The sequence below is a fragment of the Artemia franciscana genome, unplaced genomic scaffold (genome assembly GCF_032884065.1).
Source record: "Artemia franciscana unplaced genomic scaffold, ASM3288406v1 PGA_scaffold_55, whole genome shotgun sequence".
Taxonomy (NCBI): Eukaryota; Metazoa; Arthropoda; class Branchiopoda; order Anostraca; family Artemiidae; genus Artemia; species Artemia franciscana.
In genome coordinates, this window is record NW_027062695.1 from 1,125,352 (window position 1) to 1,147,672 (window position 22,321).

Consider the following 22,321-nt stretch of genomic DNA (forward strand, 5'->3'; position numbering starts at 1 on the left):
AAAAAAAAAATTATTCCTGGAAAATAAAAGCAACTCCAGTTCTTAGAAAATCAAAATCTATCAATTCGATCTGATAAAAAAAATCTACATTGTCTAGAAAAAAAATTACCTTTATAGAAGTTGACGATAAAATTGACGAAAATACAAAATGGGTAAAAAAATTGACGCGTTAAGACAACTTTGGAAATTACTCCTAAATGAACGGAACCACTTCTTATATCGTATATACGAAAGTAGATGTCATCTTGCACATTTTTCATGTATCACTTGATTAGAATACAAGAGGCATCAAATTCAAAAATTCCGAAAACAGCCCAAATTATTGGAAAATGGCACTCTGAAATGGATTTTCCAGAATTTTTTTTCCCAAGAAATCTAAAAGAGATACGAAGTTTTGTTCTCCGATTCTCGGAAATATAATTTAATTCTCTGGAGGAATATGACATTAAATTGTCCTGAAAAAGTTTTCTTTCCCAGCTAGAATAGTTCTGCTTTTAAACCAAGTACAACAGGAGGAAAAAAACAGTTTTTATTTTTTTCTGGAAAACTACTAGAAATTTTACAAACTCAACTGGAGCTTCTACTACCCGTTCCATGATTCCCACTGCGAGAAAAATTTCGAGTTGCATCTTATACCACTTTGGAGCTACAAAACGCTGTTCACGAGAAAAAAAAAACTCCAAAAGCAATAATGTTGCTCCGCAGCACATGAAATAAAGATTAAACTAACTCCACTATGTAAATTCGTACCACGAAACCCCATATACAGGTGTGGGGTCTTAGTCTCCTTAAACTTTAAGAGATGCATTACAATAGGTAATTGAAATATTATGCCAGATAAGAAGAAAGATACCTGCAATTCTGGTTGTCCCCCTTCGTCTCTTATCAGAAGTAAGTGTGATTGTCCGTCTATCGAAACTTCTTTCTTGAATCGACCACCTTCGGGACTTTCCTCTTGCATATACGTTCCAGTGAGGTAACGATGGACTAAAGCTGATTTCCCAGAAGACAGAGCTCCGACAATGCCCAATCGTAAGTCTGGAACGTTTCTTGCTAAAGTCCATTCTTGACTGTTTACGAATGAATCTATAAGTAATAAATAAATGATTATTAATGAATCTTCATTGTCCCATTTATGAAGAAAGTCATCATCAGCCATGCTTAATGAGGATCCGACAATCACAAGGATTTTATGTCTGAGCATTCGTATTCACACGGCCATCATCCAAAACAGACACAAACTCCCTCCAATTAAAGACATAGATCCCTAAATACTAGAAGGGTTTTTGTGGAATTTTCCTGAATAGCGCGTGACAAAATTTAATAAATTAGATTGTTTTCTTACTTACCGATAGTGATTAAATGGGTAAAAAGGGGCAGAACGAAAAAAAGGTGAACGACTGCCGTATAGCATGTAAATATTAATTAGCCTTTCAAAGTTAAAAGGAGTTTTAGGCGATGTCACTGAGTGTCATTAAACTGACTAAACTGATTTAGTCATCAAACTGATATTGGGCGGAACTGTAAAAAAAGAAATGGTGGCTGTAGTGACGGCCCTTTATCGATTAATGATTTATACAATACCAGTAATAGCCACATTAAAAAAAATATATATTTCATCATTTCTGATACAACCTAGCAACTTCGGACTGTGATAGCTCAAAAATCAGTTGTTACAAGGGATGTGATATGATTCGGAACAGTCGATAGGTCTTATTTTCGACAAATCCATGCTTTAAAAATCTCACAGTGGTCTGAAGAAAATGACTGGATCGGACTTATTTCGCCTACTGTATGCATTTTTTTTCAAGTCGTAGCAAAAGAAAGACTGCGTTAGCGTGATTTTTGAAAGTTACTGAACATTGCAGAGAAAAGGTAAAAAAAACATGCTTGTGGGCCTTCACTTAGACCCTTAGTTCTCCCTCTTTCCTCCTCCCTCTCTCAGCTTTTATATACCATGCCAAAAGAAGAACTCACAGCTTCAATATTAGCCTATTCTTGAAACAAGAAACTTCAATGAAGCAAAAACAAGATGTGCTCTTTTTTATGGCAAAAGGGACAAAGAAAAGCGTTTTTGAGGCACATCGTAGTTCATTCAAACGGAGAAGCTGAAAAGTGATCCCATTCCTTTTGGTGAATTACCTTACAATTCCAGTAGAGTAAACACGAATACATAGAAAAAGGAGAACGATAATCCTTGACAGAGGAAAGAGATACACAAAAAGATAAGATTCAAATGAAGAGCAATGGGGGTAAATCTAGAGTTTCTATTCCTATAGTTATTAAGCTTAATATGGTACAACTGTGACAATATCACACTGAGACTCTTTTCTATACCGTAAGAAGAGATTAAGCTTTTTAGAACAGAGAACTACTACAGTAGAGGGGCCTTACTTTATCCAAGATTTAGGAGGATTCGCCAATAAATACACTTGTGGTATGTATCGTCCACACCACAATGCATCGCAATTTTCTGAAACTCTTATGAAATATCAATAGGTAAATAGAGCAAGATTTGACCATCAAGGACATATACAGGCAGGAGGTCTCGGGGGCAGACCCCACTTTCCCAAAACATCCAAAATTTTACTTCATTTCTGGATATTTCTAATTCAAATCACCAAACAAAATCATTTTTTTTTATTATTATGAGACTCTTCTCCAAATATATCATTATTGTTGAGTCCCTGAAAATATGACGTATGTGACTGTTATCAATTCTTAATTTTCTGGATATGTTTCCTATCTAATAACAAATTCAGAACAACTGTTTTCCAGTAAGCTTCTTGTGTTAATTAAATAAAAAAAGTTTTTTTTTAACAAAAAGTAAGGAGCGACATTAAAACTTAAAACGAACAGAAATTACTTCGTATTTGGAAGGGGTTGCTTCCTCATCAACGCCCCGCTCTTTACGCTAAAGTTTGACTCTTTCTCTCAACTCTTCTTTTTAAAACAGTAAAAACTCTAGCTTAAAGAACGGGGCGTTGATGAGGAAGCAGCCCCTTCCATATACGAAGTAATTTCAGTTCGTTTTAAGTTTTAATGTCGCTCCTTACTTTTTGTTAAAAAAAAATTGTTTTTTTTTCTGAACGTTTTTGAATCAATGCATGTTTTGATTTTGGCTCTCCGCAGAGTAATAATTAAAACAAAATTTGCATTTTTTTTTTTTTTTTTTTTTTGGCTAAACGGCTTTCTCATAGTTTTGATCGAATGATTTTAAGAAAAAAAAGAGCGGGGGAGGAACCCTAGTTGCCCTCCGATTTTTTGGTTACTTAAAAAGGCAACTAGAACTTTTAATTTTTTACGAATGTTTTTATCAGTAAAAAATATACTTAACTTATAAATTAGCTTACGTAACGAACTTTTGTATTCTCATGTTTTTATTACATATATGAGGGGGTTCACCCCATCGTCAGTACCTACCTCTTTACATTAAAGCTTAAATTCTGTCCCAATTCATTAAGAATGATCCCTGAATCACAAAAGCCGTAAAATAAATAGTTGAAATTACTAAAAATACTTTAGCGCAAAGAGCGAGGTATTAGGAGGAGGTGAGCCCCTCATATGCGTAATAATTTCTGTTCGTTTTAAGTTTTAACGCAGCTCCTTACTTCCAGCTGAAAAAACTTTTTCATATTTATTTTTTCATTGTTTTTTTTTTAATAATACTAGAAAATCCTGCTCTCCCTTCATGGAAGTTTTCTTCCCTCATGACAAATTCCTCGATGGAAAGTTCACCCCAACATATTTCCTTCTTCTCAACCCCTCCCCCAACCAAAAAATCCCCCTGAAAATATCTGTACACTTCCCAATAACGATTACTATACGTAAGCACTGGTCAAAGTTTGTAACTTGTAGCCCCTCCCTTGGGGACTGTGGGGGAGTAAGTCGTCCCCAAAGACATAGTTATAAGGTTTTTCGACTACGTTGAATAAAATGAATATCTCAGAATTTTGATCCGTTGACTTTGGGAAAATAATTAGCGTGGGAGGGGGCCTAGGTGCCCTCAAATTTTTTGGTCACTTAAAAAGGGCACTAGGACTTTTCATTTCCGTTAGAATGAGCCCTCTCGCAACATTCTAGGACCACTGGGTCGATACGATCACCCCTGGGAAAAAAAAACAAACAAACAAACAAACAAATAAACACGCATCCGTGATCTGCATTCTGGCAAAAAATACAAAATTCCATATTTTTGTAGATAGGAGCTTGAAACTTAGGGACCCTGTAGTAATAATTTAGCTGACGATGGTGTACAACACTATTTGGCACGCTGAAGTTACGCCGTCTGGCTGGAAGAAAAGAATCCTTGTGTCAGTGTTCAGGGGCAAGGATAGCAAGGCGGAGTGCATCAACTACCGTGGTATCACCCAACTGTCTCTTCCTGGAAAGTTGTTTGCGATGCTGCTGCTGAAAAGCACAACAAGTTATCATTAGGCTTAAACCACCCCCCAACAAGCCAGATTAATGCCAGATACAATCAAAATCGAACAGATTCACGCAGTCAGACACATCACTGAGAAGATATTGAAATTCAACAAAGAAGCTTGCAAAGCTTTCCTCTACTTTCGCCTGTTTTTTGACACGGTTGAGGGACGATCCTTATGGATAGTCCTGAAAGCTATATACCTACCAGTAAAGACAGTCAGTCTCCTCAACGAGCTCTATGGCAACATTAGAAACGCCGTTGCTCCACCCGAATTGTTTAACAGTTTCACCGAGTAGATCTTTAACAAGACCCACCATGCTGGCTTTATCAGCATCAGTAATGCCAGGAACACTTTATCTGATATGGACCTAACGGACGTATAGCTCTCTATGGAGAGCTATACGGGGAGCGACAGCCTCGGCCGATTCCAGTCTGTATTGATGACACTCTCTGGAGCCTCTAGAGTTGGGCTGTATATCCCCTGAAATAAAACGAACATCATGCCATTGAAAAGACTGTGTCGGCATAACCCTCAACTGCAGAGACTAATGACAAAGATAACGAGCTGGTAAGTCTGTTCACATATTTCGGATCATTTATGTTCTCAAATGGCACAATCGGCACAAAAATATCAGCTATAACAGCAAAGAAAACTTCTTGTTTCTGACTACTCCTGAGGGTAGTCTTCCACAAACAGCAAACTGGTCGACACGCCAAAGGTAGAATCTGCAATACATTGCTCTTCAGAGACTTGCCTCATGACCCAGCCACAGGTGATAAAGATGGATGGTTTTCGGATGAAACAACTATGCAGAATTGAACGCGTCTCACTCGCTGCGTTGATACAACCATTTACTTAGTTTGCCCTCTCAAGCACCCGCACAACCAATCTTCAACTTTGACTCAATTATAAACGGCTGGAAGCACCACCAAGAAAGACCTCGCGACAGATGAGTGTACGTCATCAACACTCTAAGTTCTTCCCGATACATCAACCCCGATGAAATTCCAACCCTCGTTCACAACAGACCTCTCTGGAGAAGACTAACGGCACTGAAGTCTGGTTCCTTATACCCTGGCGACGCTGCCGACAAGAGGTTTAAATTAAAAGTTGTCCATAAGTTGTTTATGTTAATAGTAGTAAGCATTGATACCATGAGTCCTCTGTTCAGCTTAGGACTTAAATACACTACTATTACCATTTAATATCTATTAATCGCGTGTGACTTAACCAAAGTTGGCCTTAACGATTTTATTTAACCACGTTTGATTTAAAAGACATTTTGAAACACTTTACAGTTTAAAACTTAAGGTGGATCCCCGAGGTTTGAAGCCAATGCTATTTTCCTATAGCAGTGAAATGCGTATTAACAACAGACACGAGCAGATTCTTTGATGAAAAAATTACTGTGGCTTCATTGAAAGCTTTGACATGAATAGGCCGAACAAATTTGCATTTTTTTTCTTTAGAGCTTCATAAAAAATTAATTAGTGGGGACACCTCTAATTTTTAAAAGTAGCAATAAAATTACTTTTAGAAGACGTAGAGAATTGTAAAGTAGCCTCTCCATTTGCCACAAGATTTCAAAAATTTTGGCCGTGAATTTTTTTTTTTATTATCATCAGTTTCCTTTTAAATTTGCCATTTAAGATATTCTTCCTTTACTGTTTAAATTGGTTTTACTAATCATATAGCCTTGATTTTTGTGTCGTTTTGTAGATCCTATACCGACAAATAATCCCAAAGATTGTTAAGTTTGTAGTTATAACAGATGATTTTTAGCAATAATTCTTAGTATTAAAGATTTCCTCCTTTCTCATTGGCTTAAGCACTCCTTGAGGGGTTTGCCAGAATGTCATTAAGAATGTTGACATCTCCTTAGCATTAAGACCAGATTTAAAAGGAAGTTGAAAACATGTATAATTGGCAACAACACCTTGAGGCAATATCATTTTAACACCATACGAATTGGAATTTGTTAGGTTACAAAGCAGATAACAGTTTGGCTTTACAAGTAAAGAAACACCGATTGTAGGCCTATAAAATGTATGAACATTATTTTTAAAAAGAATATTATTCTTAAAAACACATCATTTTAAACATTATTGGCCTTTAAAAGTAAAGAAACACTGATTGTAGACCTATAAAATGTATGAACATTATTTTTAAAAAAGAACATTATTCTTAAAAACACATTATTTTAAACATTATTGGCCTTTAAAAGTAAAGAGACATCGATTGTAGGCCTATAAAATGTATGAATATTATTTTTAAAAAGAACGTTATTCTTTAAAACACATTATTTTAGACATTATTGGCTCTTAAAAGTAAAGAAACGCCGATTGTAGGCCTATAAAATATACGAACATTATTTTTTTAAATCTAAAGTTGTAGGATATTCGTCCATTTTAGTTCCACGGGATCTCATTTTATTCCTAATAGTGCCGTATCTTAGAATATTTTGGTTTTCCCCGTCATCTCATATAGTTGATGATTTATAAGCTCGTTCATAAATGACTGATTACCACGGTTTGGAACCGGGGTAATCATATACTTTGCTTTACGGAGTAATGCATATACTTATTAAATTAATGTCATTTAAAGTGATATGTTCCTGAAGGTACATAATAAACATTAGGCACCCTTGCCCTGGGGTCATAAATACAGGTAAGGGAGGAAGGAAACCCCTTAGGAGTATTTAATAAATTTTTGAAACTACTTATACTTATATACTATTCATCAAAAACAAGAGCTAAGAGCTCAAATGGCACTTGTGACAAGGTCAAGAAGAGCCAAGAGCTCATATGATATGAGCTCTAGCAAAATTCTATGAATCAATAGATTGCTTTCAAAGGAAAATCAGAGGCTTAATGCTGGTCGGGATTTAAAATAAGAGCTTTGAGATACAAGGTACTTCTAAATATCAGAATTCATTAAGATCCGATCGCCCACTCGTAAGTTAAAAATCCCTCAATTTTTCAAATTTTTCCTCTCCCTTCAGCCCTCAAGATGGTCGAATCGGGGAAAACAACTGTAACAAGTCGATTTGTGCAGCTACCTGACATGCCTACCAATTTTTATCGTCCTAGCACGTCCAGAAGCACTAAACTCACCAAAACACTGAACCACACCACCTAACTCCCCCAAAGAAAACGGATCCAGTCCAGTTACGTCAATTACGTATCTACGCCGTTTATAAGCGTTTTCCAAGATTTCCAGTTTTCCCCTCCAATTCCCCCTCAATGTCAAAAGATCTGGTCGGGATTTTGAAAGAAGAGCTCTGAGACCTGAGTTTCTTCTAATTACAAAATTTTATTAAGGTCTGGTCACCCATTCTTAAGTTAAAAAAACCTAAATTTTTCTAATTTTTCCAAATTAACAACTTCTAGCTCCCTCAAAGAGAACGGATCCGTACCAGTAATGCCGGTCCCCCTCCTAATGACACTGAATCTGGTAGGGATTTAAAATGAGAGATCTGAGTTTCGAGGTCCTTCTAAATATGAAATTTCATAAAGGTACGATCACTCTTTCATAAGTTAAAATACCTAATTTTTTCTATTTTTTAGCATTAACCCTCCCTCCCCAACTCCCCCAAACAGAACAGATCTGTTCCAGTTATGTCAATCCCGTTTCTGGGACTTGTACTTAGTTTTACCACCAAGTTTAATCCCGACCCCTGTACTCTAAGCATTTTCCAAGATTTTAGCCCCCCCCCCCCCAACTTCCTCTTCAGCGGATCCGGTCGGGATTTAAAATAAGAGCTCTGAGACGTGATATCCTTCCAAATATCAAATTTCTATAAGATCCAATCTCTCCTTCGTCACTCGAAAATACCTTATTTTTTTAATTTTTCAGAATTAACAATCCTCCTCCCAACTCCCCCGAAGAGAGCAGATCCGTTCCAGTTATGTCAATCTCATATCTAGGACTTACGATTATTTTTACCACCAGGTTTCATCCCGATCCCTCCACTCTAAGCTTTTTCCATGATTTTAGGTTCCCCCTCCCATCTCTCCCCCAATGTCACCGGATCCGGTTGGAATTTAAAATAAGAGCTATCAGACACGATATCCTTCCAAACATCAAATTTCATCGGGGTCTGATGACTCTTTCCTAAGTTAAAAATACCTAATTTTTTCTATTTTTCAGAATTAACCCCCCCACCCCCCAACTCCCCCAAAGAGAGCGGATCCGTTCTAGTTATGTCAATTGCGTATCTATGACTTGTGCTTACTTTTCCCATCAGGTTTCATCCTGATCCCTCGACTCTAAGCGTTTTCCAAGATTTTAGGTTCCCCCCTCAATTCCCCCAATATCACCGGATTCAGTTGGGATTTGAAATAAGAGCTCTGAGACGCAACATTTTTCCAAACATCAAATTTCGTTAAGATCCCGTCACCCGTTCGTCAGTTAAAAATATTTCATTTTTCTGTTAACCGAAATTTTTCTGAAATATTACCGGCCCCCGAAAAAATATTATTTTTCCGAATTAACCAGCCCCTACTCCCTCCAGATGGTCAGATCTGGAAAATGACTATTTCCAATTTAATCTGGTCCGCTCCCTGATACGCCTGCCAAATTTAGCTGTCCTAGCTTACCTGGAAGTGCCTAAAGTAGCAACTAAATCTCAACGTAATTAGAGTTTATTAATCAACATGGTTTGGACTTCGACAGAATGCTGAAATTTTTCAAATAGAATTTACTTACTAATATTTATATGCTATTCACAAACACTAATAGTTAACCTATAATAGTCTACTATTCAAACAACCCTAATAGGTTAAGGTTAACAATACTGCTACTAATACATTATGACCCCTAAACAATCTCTATACTATTCGCATGTCAATGAAAAATCCACTTTCAATATTCACTTTCAGTGTCGGACCAAGTAATTTTCTCACATCCACTGTCTTCTGGCTCCAAAGTCCGTTTCATTCCGCGATTTGCTGCAGCCCGGACTAAGGCAGGCTCTCTAAGTGGCATGTTCCTAATCAATCGCGAGTCTAATATCTCCGGAAGTAAACAATCGCTCCAAAACTCCTGAAGCTTTGGTAATATGGACAAAAAATACTCTTTTGATCTCGGAATAGTTAAAATTTCCACATCATGCTCATGGTGATATACCACCAAGTGACATTCTTCTTGATTGGTGATTTCTAGCTGACCTTGAATTTGAGCATAGTATTTGTGATTTTTCTTTAACTCCAATTTTGAATTGTGTGACCATAGGAAAAAGTTCTTTACCAATCCTTTTTGGGATGCCACTTCCCTTATGGTCATTCCTCTGGGAATATTATGGACAGTCTTCACTTCAACTGGTGTGCCGTTTTCTAAGCGACCATCAAGAGAAGCTCCAAGAAACTGGATATTTGGATGAATGAGTAGTCCCATTTGATCTCCTTTTATTAATGATACTCCCTCTCTCTGCTCGTACGCCGTCAGTGCAATAGCCTCCAGTTGAATTCCCCTAAGCATTGGAATAGATTTGAAATTAGAATTAATTCGGTTATTCTTGACTATGGGTGCGGTTGGAGTATTTTTTTTTGCGAGAAGCTATTCTATGAAAATAAGTGGCAGTAATCCTTTTGCTCCTCTCAAATATCCAGTTATCATTTTGCCCCTTTGTGTTTACGTAGATCTCCAGCAGTTTGGCTCCATCCAGATTCATATTTTTTGCAACATAATCAGCCTTTGCGATTTCAAATTCCTCTGGATTCATATCAGGCTTGTTGCAATTTGGTCCGTAATTTTGATCGCCTTTAGGCAAACTCTGATTCTCTTTCTTTTTGGCCATATATCTCCCACCCATGGTTGCGTAATATCTTTTCTGATTTGTTTTTGTCCGTTTCCGAAGATTAGAAGTTTTCACCGTGTATTCTTTTGTTATTTTGCAAGGACTGTAGCCAAATGTTTTTTTCCATGTAGAAGATTGCCATTTCGGGCCCAAGGAGTAGGATAGGCTTGCTCCACTTATCCTAGCATGGTATGACCAACGTTTCGAGCGGCTTATTTGTTTTCCGCCTACGAATTTCACTGCAACAGACATATAATTCTCGGCAAGATTGGTCGTTGCATCGTTTCTTAATAAGTCCGCTTTTTTACAAATATTTTCCACGCCAGCTTTTACATCCTCCAAAATAGTTTTCGGAAGGTTATTATAGCGGTTCTCCACAGTTTCTAAGACCCCATTCTTTTTGGCACAGCCAGAATCACACTGTTTATGATTACCAAACACATGCTCTGGGCCTCTTCGTAAGAGTTGTCTTAGATTTTCGGCAGACCCACCATCAGCCGAGTTCTTTTTTATTGCACCTCGTAGATTTTTGGTTAGCTTTAGAATTATGTCATTTGAAAGAAATTTGCTGTGCATCCCTTTTTTTGTCTTCACAACGTTATGGAGGTATTTTGTATAGTTCTTGGTCACGTGATTGGCACATTCTTCTTTTTGGATATATGATCCGTATGAAACACTTTGTCTTAGCTTGTAAAAAACACTAGAATCGCCGTCTCCGATGTATTGTAAATACTGAAGGTTATGCATGGCTTCACTTTGGCGAAAACCTTCAACAAGAATGTCGGTTTCCATGCTCTTCGAGGGACCATTGTAGTTCATAAAGCAAACATGATCTTTCACTTTCTGGTTTGCCTTCTTTGAGCTGAAGCAGAGGTAACAATATTTATTTCTTATTCCTACATATAATAATTTTTTCGTAAAGGCATCAATGATTACCCCAACACAACCTTTTGCAGTATAATCGTGTCCTTTGCTGCGTTTATTCCAGCCACCATCACAGATGACCTTAGTCCAGAAAAAATCGTTGATAAACCTGTCCTCATGAATGGCTAATTTCAGGGATTCACGGCCATTTTCTTCTAAGACATCTGATAGTGCATCCATCCATGCGTTACCAACTAAGCGTTCTAAATTCATAAACGTTTTCGGATTCATATTTTTTATTCCCAGTACACTTAATAATTCGTTCAAAGATGCGTAGCCTCCTCCGGTCCCCATGATACCCCATACAGCTTTCACGTTCACGTTGCCTCGTAAATTGCTGATCTTCTCTTTTTTGTTACCTAATATCTGTTCACTGAAATTTGTTAGGTATTCTTTTACAGTAGTGAGGGGGGCTTCCGGCTCACCTTCTACTCGCTTTTTCCAGCCACAGTCTTGGCAGATAATGACAAGCTTTGTTTGGAGTCCAGTGTTTTTAATTTCTTTCACGCAAAGCTTTGATTTCCCGTCCTTGCAATTGAACTGATGTTTTATTGCTTCTATAAACTCACTAAGCAGATGCCGCAAGTTGACTATACAATTTACATCTGGAATTCCAGACAAATCGATTCCAAAGTGTTCTCCTGGCGAACCAAAATCACAAGAGCTACCAGATGGCGCATTTTTACTAACCGTAGAATCATCTATAATAGTTAAAGCCGGATTCGGAGTTTCGGAAAGCCTGGAACAATTTGGAGACACTGGAAATTTTTCTTGTTCTGGTAAACTTTCTTGTTCGGGCAAGATTTTCTTCCTGAAAAAAAAAACAAGAGCTAAGAGCTCATATGGCACTTATGACGAGGTCGGAAGAACCAAGAGCTCATATGGTATGAGCTCTAGCAAAATTCTAAGAATCAATGGATTGATTGAAAAGGAAAATCAGATAATTAATGCCGGTCGGGATTTAAAATAAGAGCTCTAAGACACTAGGTCCTTCTAAATATCAAATTTCCTTAAGATCTGATCACCCACTGGTAAGTTAAACATACCTCATTTTTTTTTAATTTTTCCTCTCCCTTCAGCCCCCCAGATGGTCAAATCGGGGAAAACGACTTTATCAAGTCAGTTTGTGCAGGTCCCTGACATGCCTGCCAATCTTTATTGTCCTAGCACGTCCAGAAGCACCGAACTCGCCAAAGCACTAGACCCCCCTAACTCCCCCAAAGAGAGCGGATCCAGTCCGGTTACGTCAATCACGTATCTACGATATTTGTTTATTCTACCCACCAAGTTTCATCCCGATCTCTTCACTCTAATCATTTTCCAAGATTTTCGGTTTCCCCATCCAACTCCGCCTACTGTCACCGGATCTGGTCGGTATTCGTAATAAGAGTGCTGAAGCACAAGATCCTTCTAAATATCAAGTTTCATTAAGATCTGATCACCAGTTCATAAATTACAAATACCTCATATTTCTAATTTTTCAGAATTACCCTCCCCCCAACTCTCCCAAAGAGTGAGGATCCGGTCCAGTTATGTCAGTCACGTATCTTGGATGTGTGCTTATTCTTCCCACCAAATTTCATCGTGACCTTTCCACTCTAAGCGTTTTCCAAGATTTCCGGTCCCCCCCAAAACTCCTCCCAATGAAACTGGATTCAGCCAGATCTAAAATAAAAGATCTGAGTTGCAAGATCCTTCTAAATATGAGATTTCATTAAGATTCGATCACTCCTTCATAACTTAAAAATACCTCATTTTTTCGAATTAACCGTCCAATGACCCAATGACCCAAATTCATTGAACAAAGAAGGTATTGAACTGATAATCAGCCAGGTTTATGATTCAATCACGCTCGAGTTTAATCCAAAGTTTGCAAAATTGAGCAGGCTCTTGTTAGTCTGAGATTTCAAATTGAAAATTTGGAGGAGAGAATCAGTCGAATAGAAAAAAAGCTTGATAATTATGATCAGGAGTCCATGCTTGATAGCCTTGTATTTCATGGGGTAAAGTAGTTACCTGGTGTAGACACTCATACGACTATATCTAACATTATAAATAGCAAAATGTCTGTGCTGGGCCCTTTACTTTATTCAGTTTATGTGAACAAGACGCGCGTTTATCTAAAGGATACATATATTGCTAACAGTATTTGCAAAATCCGCAGATGATTTAATAGTAAAAGCTCATATTACTCTCAAAAGATTAGAGATGTTTACAAGTTTAAGTTTGCTGTGTGTGAATGTAAAGAAAAATTCTTACTGACATTCTGTAGAGTGGGGGATTCTGTTGATATAAGTAGTAAAGTTCTATTAGGTGAAAAGCTGCGGTACCTCGGCTTCCATATTGATTCAAATCTATCGTGGAAGCATCATAGCGACATTATCTCCACCAAAGTTGCACGCGGAGTTGGCATCCTCAAAAGATTGAAGCATATTCTGCCGGAATGTACTCTGCACGATATATTTTGCTTTAATCTACCCATATATCATACGGATGTTTAGTTTGGAGAAGCAATTTTATGTTAATTACAAGCTAAATGGCTTTCTCATAGTTTTGATCGGACGATTTCGCTAAAAAAAGGGGGAAAGGAGGCCTAGTTACCTCCAAATGTTTGGTTACTTAAAAATACAACTAGATTTTTTTTATTATATTTTTACAAACGTTTTTGTTAGTAATAAACATACGTACCTTACGAATTAGCTTATGTAACGAACTTATATATGTGTGTATTTTTATTACGTATATGAGGGAGTTTGCCCCCTCGTCAATACCTCGTTCTTTACACTAAAGCTGGAATTTTGTCCCAAATCTTTCAGAATGACCCTTGAATCACAAAGGCCGTAGAATAACTAATTGAAGTTACTAAAAATACTTTAGCGTAAAGAGCAAGGTATTGTGGAAGAGACAAACCCCCTTATTTAAGTAATATTTTATGCTCGTTTTAAGTTTTAATGTTGCTCATTACTTCCATTTGAAAAAAAATATTTTCTCATTATCTTTTTATAAATGATGCTAGAAAATCCTGCGACCCCTTCATGGAAATTCTCTTCCCTCATGAAAAATTCCTCCATGGAAAGATCCTCCCACGTAACCTGCCCCCCCCCCCGACCCACCCTAACCCCAACACAAAAAAGTTCCCCTGAAAACGTCTGTACACTTCATAATTAACAACTACTATGTGTAAACAATGGTCTAAGTTTATAAGTTGCCGCCCCTCCCCCGGGAACTGAGGTGGATTTAGTCATCCCCAAAGACATATTTATTAGATTTTTGACTGAGTTAAACAGAATGGTTATCTCAAAATTTTGATCCGGTGACCTTGGAGAAAACTGTGCGTTGGAGGGGGCCTCGGTGCCCTCCAGTTTTTCGGTCACTTAAAAAGGACACTAGAACTTTTAATTTACGTTAGAATGAACTCTCTTGCGACATTCTAGGACAACTAGGTCGATACAATCACCCCTGAGGAAAAAAACAACAAAGAAAAAACAAAAAATACGCACCCGTTATCTGTCTTCTGGCAAAAATACAAAATTCCACCTTTTTTATGATAGGGGCTTGAAACTTCTACAGTAGGGTTCTCGGATACGCTGAATCTGATGGTGTGATTTTGTTAAGATTATGTGACTTTTAGAGGGTATTTCCGCCTATTTTCTAAAATAAGGCACATTTTCTCAGGCTCGTAACTTTTGACCGGTAAGACTAAACTTGATGAAACTTATATAATTAAAATCAGTATTAAAATGCAATTCTTTTGATGTAACTATTTGTATCAAAACTTCGTTTTTTAGAGTTTTGGTTACTATTGAGCCCCTTCGCTCCTTACTACAGTTCGTTACCACGAACTGTTTGAAAATGTAACTTGTACATGAATAAAAGTAATATAATCTACAATAACGTTGGAATAGAACTTGGAATGAGACCAATGTCTCAGGTTTTCCCATCCTTTATTTGTTCTTATTTTTTTTCTGCCCATTGTGAAAATTCAAATGCTAAACTGTTATCTGACTTGTAACCAACCAAATTTCAATGGTCAGCTGTTACCAATTAGACATGTGAAAAAAATTTAAATTCCCTTTAAATCCGATCGTAATAAACAACAGTATTTAAATATTCTGGTACAACCCTCAAGAGAGCAATTAAGCCAATGAGAAAGGAGAAAATCTCGTTGCGTATTTCAATGCTATAGGAAATAAAATTTGCTTCAAACCTCGGAGATCCACCTTAAGAAGTGCATATTATTGCAGGTGCTAATACTGTAATAGGCTGAATTATTGATGAGAATACTTCTCTTGTCACTTAAAGCTATCTTTTACCGCAGGAAACCCGCAATTCTTGAGTCTTTTACGCAACAAAATATCACATGCAAGTGCCTGTCAAATTGCACTTAAAAATGGCGGACACGTGTCTCTGAGAAATTTGTAATGTGTCCTCTATTCGCAGTGTTGTGAATTATCTGTAATTGGAAGTGTTTGAAACTACTAATGTATAAAACCATTATTTTCCTTACACAACATTCTACTTTATTTCTATTTTTAAGTCAACAATTAACAAACAGTAATGTTCCTTTTTCCAAGACATCAATCCAGTGGTAAGAATTCATTCTAGCCTCGGAATCTATTTACCCACATTCGTAACACCGTCTCTTGGGGTACGGTTAGTTTCGAGTCAAATGTCTAAAAAGACAAATCAAGCCATAATTTACAACGAAGAACAATTCCAACTTTACATCAACAAACAAGTTAAGAAATAGGCCATGGTTTGAAGGAGGAGAGGGAAGGTATATTGACATGAAGTATCCTTGATCAAAGATTCGAAAATGAATTCATTGTATAAAAAAAAAGAGAAGAAGCTTCAAATCACTGCGTGATAACTTGGACATCTGATTCTTCAACTTCCAATTTTGATTAATTTTGTGCCTCATTTGATTGTTCCTTACGAATTTTGCACCCCAATTGATTAGCAATTAGCATCTAGTTTTAACCCGTTTTGTATCAGAAAAACCTTGAAAACATGATTTCTTGTTTTTTTCCAAAAAATTGAAAATAGTTGTCCCAGTGAGAAAAAGTACCATACTCTCTTGCATAATATTTACAAAAGACTTATGAATTCCATGTTTTCACAAATTTCCTGCAAATCCGAATGGTCAATCATGTCCTTGTCGGACAGCTTATTCGACGACAAGGGGATTAATGATGGGGATGATTTTGTTTGCTTCTAGTTTTGACAATTCATTGGGATACAGGGACAGTCAAATATTTCTTTTATCAATTTTGTCAACAATATTCTTTATGGTCAAAATACACAAATAGGACCAATTATTATGCATAGACTGGGTCATAAGCTAGAAGCATCACGTATTTCCAAGCTCAACGAAAAAAAATATCACCAAAACAGGTATACAGGTAAACTATTCGAAGGGTAAACATTTTTTATGTGAGGAGGGAAGGAAGCATAACTGAAAAGATGAGTTACTGGGATCAATTTTTGTAAACTATCCTGGAGATCTTTCATGGCGATTTTAGGCCATCATCTTTCTTCCATGTGTGTATGAATGTAATAAGAAATCAAAGTCAATTAAAAACAAGAACCAAGAGCTCAGATGGCACTTGTGACTAGGTCGGGCTAGCCAAGAGCCAAGAGCTTCCTCTCACTATGTTTCGTTACGATCTCTCCACCCTAAGCGTTTTCCAAGATTTCCGGTTTCCCCCTCCAACTCCCCCAATGTCACCAGATCCGATCGGGATTTAAAATAAGAGCTCTGAGACACGAGATCCTTCTAAATATCAAATTTCATAAGATCCGATAACCTGTTCGTAAGCTAAAAATATCTCATTTTTTCTAATTTTTCCGAATTAACCGTACTTCTACTCCCCCAATATGGTCAAATCGGGGAAGCGACTATTTTTAATTTGACTTCGTCGAGTCCCTGATATTCCTGCCAACTTTCAGCGATCGCTATATTGATCACGTATCGAGTTGTAAAAATTGGGGTGGTCCGAGATTCGAACCTGAGACCCCTCGTACCCTAAATGAGAATCATACCCCACAAGCCATACTTAAGAATAACAATCATTTGTTATTACCAACAAATAAAATTCTTCTCAACCATCTTGTTCGCTCGCTCCCCCCCCCCCCAGATGGTCGAATCGAGGAAGAGAATATTTCTAATATAATCTAGTCTGGTCCCTGATTCGCCCGCCAACATTCATCGTCCTAGCTTATCTTGAAGCGCCCAAACTAGTAAACCCCCCAACTCCCCCAAAGAGAGCGGATTCGGTCTGGTTATGTCAATAACGTATCTAGGACATGTGCTTATTTTTCCCACCAAGTTTCGTCCCAATCTCTACGCTCCAAACGTTTTCCAGGATTTCAGGTTTCCCCCTTCAACTCCCTATATTGTCACCGGATCCGGTCGGGATTTAAAATACGAGATCTGAGACACAGGGTCTTTCTAAATATTAAATTTCATTAAGATCTAATCACAAGTTCATAAGTTAAAAATGCCTAATTTTTTTCTAATTTTTCCGAATTAACCGTCCCCCCACTCCCCCCAGATGGTGAAATCGGGGAAAAAACTATTTCTAGTTTAATCTGGTGTGGTCCCTGATACGCCTGCCAAATTTCATCGTCCTAGCTTATCTGGAAGTACCCAAACTAGCAAAACCCGGAGCAGAAAGACAGACTGACAGAATTTGCGATCGCCATATGTCACTTGGTAAATACCAAGTACCATACTATCTTCTCAACTATCTTGTTCGCTCGCTCCCCCCCCCCCCCCAGATAGTCCAATCGAGGAAGAGAATATTCATAATTTAATCTAGTCTGGTCCCCGATACGCCTGCCAACTTTCATCGTCCTAGCTTATCTGGAAGTACCCAAACTAGCAAAACGGAGCAGAAGGACAGACTGACAGAATTTGCTATCGCTATATGTCACTTGGTAAATACCAAGTACCATACTATCTTCTCAACTATCTTGTTCGCTCGCTCCCCCCCCCCCCCCAGATAGTCCAATCGAGGAAGAGAATATTCATAATTTAATCTAGTCTGGTCCCCGATACGCCTGCCTACTTTCATCGTCCTAGCTTATCTGGAAGTGCCCAAACAAGTAAATCCCTCAACTCCCCCAAAGAGAGCGGATCCGAACCGGTTATGTCAATAAATTATCTAGGAGATGTACTTATTTTTCCCACCAAGTTTCATCTCGATCTCTACACTCTAAACGTTTTCCAAGATTTCCGGTTTCCCTCTCCAATTCCCCCCAATGTCACTGGATCCGGTCGGGATTTAAAATAAGAGCTCTGAGACACAAGGTCCTTCTAAATATTAAATTTCATTAAGATCCAATCATCCGTTCACAAGTTAAAAATACCTCATTTTTTCCAATTTTTTCCGAATTAACTGTCCCCCCACTCCCTGATACGCCTTCCAAATTTCATCGTCCTAGCTTATCTGAAGTGCCCAAACTAGCAAACTAGCAGAACCGGGACAGACAGACTGATAGACCGACAGAAATTACGATCGCTATATGTCATTTGGTAAATACCAAGTGCCATAAAAAGTTAATGCAGAGTTGCTATTTGGAAAAGTGATAAGTATAAGCATTTAATTTTTCATCCCCAGAATCATATACGAGAAATGTCAGAGCAAAGATGTTTGACAACATTGAATCAAAACAAAACAAGATCATCAGCTCGTAACTCCGCCACTGATGTAGGATGTGACGAGCGGCCATCCACTTAAATTACTCCTAAATCCATAAATCAGTGGTAATAAAATGACCAAGGACTTGTTTTTCTTTTTTAACCTAAGATGTCTGATCGCTTAAAACTACTTGCCATAAAGGGATAAAGCACTTACCAACATCTTTTGCCACCAAGGACTTAGTTCTGCGGAACGATCTTCGGAGGGACTTTCTTCTAAAAGATCTGAACAGAGTCGAAGTTGTCCCTTTTTCAGCCTCCTGTCTACTAGGGACAGTCACGTTTTTGCGCTTCAAATTATCAGAAGTAACACAACCACGTTGGAATGGAGATGGATTTAAATTCTCCTTATTTCTCGCAAAGTTTAACAATCTATTATATAAGGGTAGTCGTTCCAGAAATAATGACGATGATTTCATTTTTGGGTGCTGCTTATATTCACACATAATGAATATTTTCTAATATGCTGAACAAAAAATTAATGGGGTTGATTTTTTCACTTGTTCTCTCTATCTCTTCCTTGCCGCTTCTTTAATTATTTAGAAGAAAAAAGTAAATAACATTATGCAAACTAAATACTTACTAATGCTTACTATGCTTACTAATACCATTAGGCTAAAAACAACTCTTACTTATGTTTGAAATTCCTATTGAAACGTTGTGCTTGCTCAATAGTTCCAAATTTATGTCACTTCCAGATATCACATTCTGAGGAAAGGCCGCTTCACCGTGATCTTATTTATGAAAATATTATGCAAACTGATTATTCAGAGCAGTCATACATATGAAAGACAAAGGGGTTTCTTACCGTTGGCTAATTCAAAGGACTTTTTCAAGGACCTGAAGTAGGGAAATTGAAGCCTTGGAAAGCGTCCGATAATTCAGACACAATTTAAAAGAATCAAAACTGAAATTGCAAATTTTGAAAGAGGATAGTATCCAAATACCGAGAGACTTGATTTTTTACATATATAAAATAACACAAGCTTGGCCTGATCTGCTTGGTTCTAATTCATTCAAGGAGTGAGAATTAGACTGAGAAAAATATCCTTTTCGTGCCTGTATTTAGCAAGTAACTACATAGTCAGGACTGCATTGAAGGGAGGGGTTAGGGGGTTTTACCTGTCCTCCCGAATGTTTCTCCGACTCATAAAAAAGCAAAAAAAGCATACAAACACATTTTTGATGCAGTTTTTAATATTTTTTGTAGCCCCGCCCCCACCAAATAAAAAATCAAGGATACGGCCCTGCATATAGTAAGCATTTTTAAGGAAAACCCGTTGTGAAGCTATTTAAAATGAATCATCAAATCAGTTAATGTAAAAATCTTGTAATAAACATATAAGAAACTAGTTGACAAAACAAAATGTTCTATACCTTTTATAGAACTGACTGAGGCGCATAAATGACAAAGAAGAATCGGGACGTGACAGAAATGTTCAAAACATTTAACCGAACTATTTTAACACCAAATTACGATTACAATAGAGACAAAACACCTTTTAATAAACTTAACCAACCGAAAGGGAAAAATTGAATACAGTGTCTGTTTAATGAAGAAGTAACTGAACTGAAAAAATATATTTAACACATCGCACCTTCTATAGAATGTGACGGTATTCTTTATTTTTCCGCTGAATTTAACAACTATGAAACCAACCCTGGGGGTAATGAAGGTATAATTAAGACATTTCTCTATCGATTAAGCGATAGTTTTATTGCTGCTTGTGGAATATGAATTTGCAACTGTATTTCTTCTAAGCGATTGGCCTTATAAAAGCTTTTGTTTATTAGCTGTGTAGTTTAAAAAAAAAGTCGAATTTGAAAAAGATTGACAGCATTACGGCTGTGATAATTAAAAGTACGATATATGCCCTTTTGGTCGCAAATGAGTTATGTATGTGTCATGGATAACTAAGCACAAGGAATCGAAATGGGCAATCATCTTGTCGTATCTTGTATCGTTACCAAGATAAAAAGAGACATAGGCCTTTAAGTGGCGTATATCTCTGTTTTATCAGGTCTTGATGCAATTCAGACTGACAGAAGAGGATTTTCTTATGGAGCTAAAACATAGGGATTTAGTATTTGTCTCCTTTTTTGTCAAGGAAAAAGGAGACATATGCCTACGCCATAAAATGAAATAATTTCAAATTCACTCCAAATACTTGAATTTAATATATACCACTGAAAGGCCATAAAAAGTTGGTTTAGAATATGTTCCCTTTATCCCCATTAGCCTCATAATCCATAGAGCGACAACAGTCGACAAATTTTCTTGCGTTTTTCGGCTCTCCTAAAATGTTAAAGAAAAATGTCATATATCGTACTATTAATAATCACAGTCGATTAGCTCAGCCTTTGATTGAGCTCCGTAAGGTCTCTTGACTTTCACCATAGAGATGAAGAGAGACCAGATTTTCACTATTTATTCCATTCTTCCATTTTAGAAAAATAGTGTGACTCAGGCTTAACAACAAAACTTGACCGGGGAATTCTCCTCTAGCCCCTATTCTTTTTTGTGATCCTACAGCTTCGACACACCAATACCAGGGTTGCCACCCATTGAAAAGAAAACACTAGATTCGTGATTTAAAAAAAAATTACTAAATCAGCACATAAATTACTAGATTACTGACTAGAAATCACTAAATAATAATACTCTTTATCGGTGTGATTAATAGTTGTTTTGTTTCTTTAAAATGTTCTATACAGACGTACCTATAGGAAGGGGGTAAAACTACCCCCCCCCCCCCTAGAGGTGGAAAAATACCTTTAGATCGATTTTTGTTTCTTTCTCAAGCGAAAATTACCCTTGAAATTTTGAGAAATGCCTTTTTGCATCTTTATGCAGAGAATAGAATAATATCTTTGCTTCTTGTCTGTATTTTCTCGAATTGGTACCCTTGGCTTATGCCAGGACCACTAAAAACTGGCTATCGGTGATCCAATCGAGATAATTGCTTTTTCTGTTAGTTTTTTCCCCTTATCAATCCAAAACCCCAGTTTTTTTCCAAACAAATATAAAAACTTAGTATTCTGTCACCCGTAGTTTGTCTTTGAGGCTATGAAACTGGTTTCATAGATGGTAAATTATCCTTATTATCCTTAGCATACTTTCATCCCCAGACCTATCCTCAGGGGTTGCGTGGTTCATGTTAAATCTAAATGTATAGTTTATGAACCTTTCAACTATGCTAAACAAAATGGATATCTCGAACAATTGATCGAATATTTTTTATGTTCTTATGTTCGGTGGGGACTTCTGCTCTCCTTGACTTTTTCCCCATTATTATTTTGTTGTAGATAATAGACGCGTGTTCGGTCAGATTTTCAAATTAGAATCACTAAAAAAAAATACCCTTTTTTTAAGTCAGTAACATACAACTGCAATAGTCCCAGGGTCAAAAACTATAACCTGTCATTGTTTGAGTTTATACTCCAGGATCTTGAATCTGATATATAACC

At 37.2% G+C, this 22,321-nt stretch overlaps 1 protein-coding gene across 3 annotated transcripts in view; it reads right to left on the reverse strand.

The window, feature by feature from the left end:
* The window catches only part of LOC136042010 (arf-GAP with GTPase, ANK repeat and PH domain-containing protein 1-like), a 223,948-nt gene that overhangs the window by 122,571 nt on the left and 79,056 nt on the right, over nucleotides 1-22,321 (reverse strand). Inside the window, exons 2-3 of one of the 3 annotated variants that reach the window (XM_065726846.1) lie at nucleotides 19,011-19,319; nucleotides 854-1,086 (exon numbers count right to left, since the gene is read on the reverse strand). In XM_065726846.1, the coding sequence (XP_065582918.1) occupies nucleotides 854-1,086; nucleotides 19,011-19,299 (522 nt within the window). In that variant the 5' untranslated portion in view covers nucleotides 19,300-19,319. Of the gene's footprint in view, nucleotides 1-853; nucleotides 1,087-19,010; nucleotides 19,472-22,321 lie in introns of those variants that run through there. The other 2 variants (XM_065726847.1, XM_065726849.1) reach the window with 2 other exon arrangements.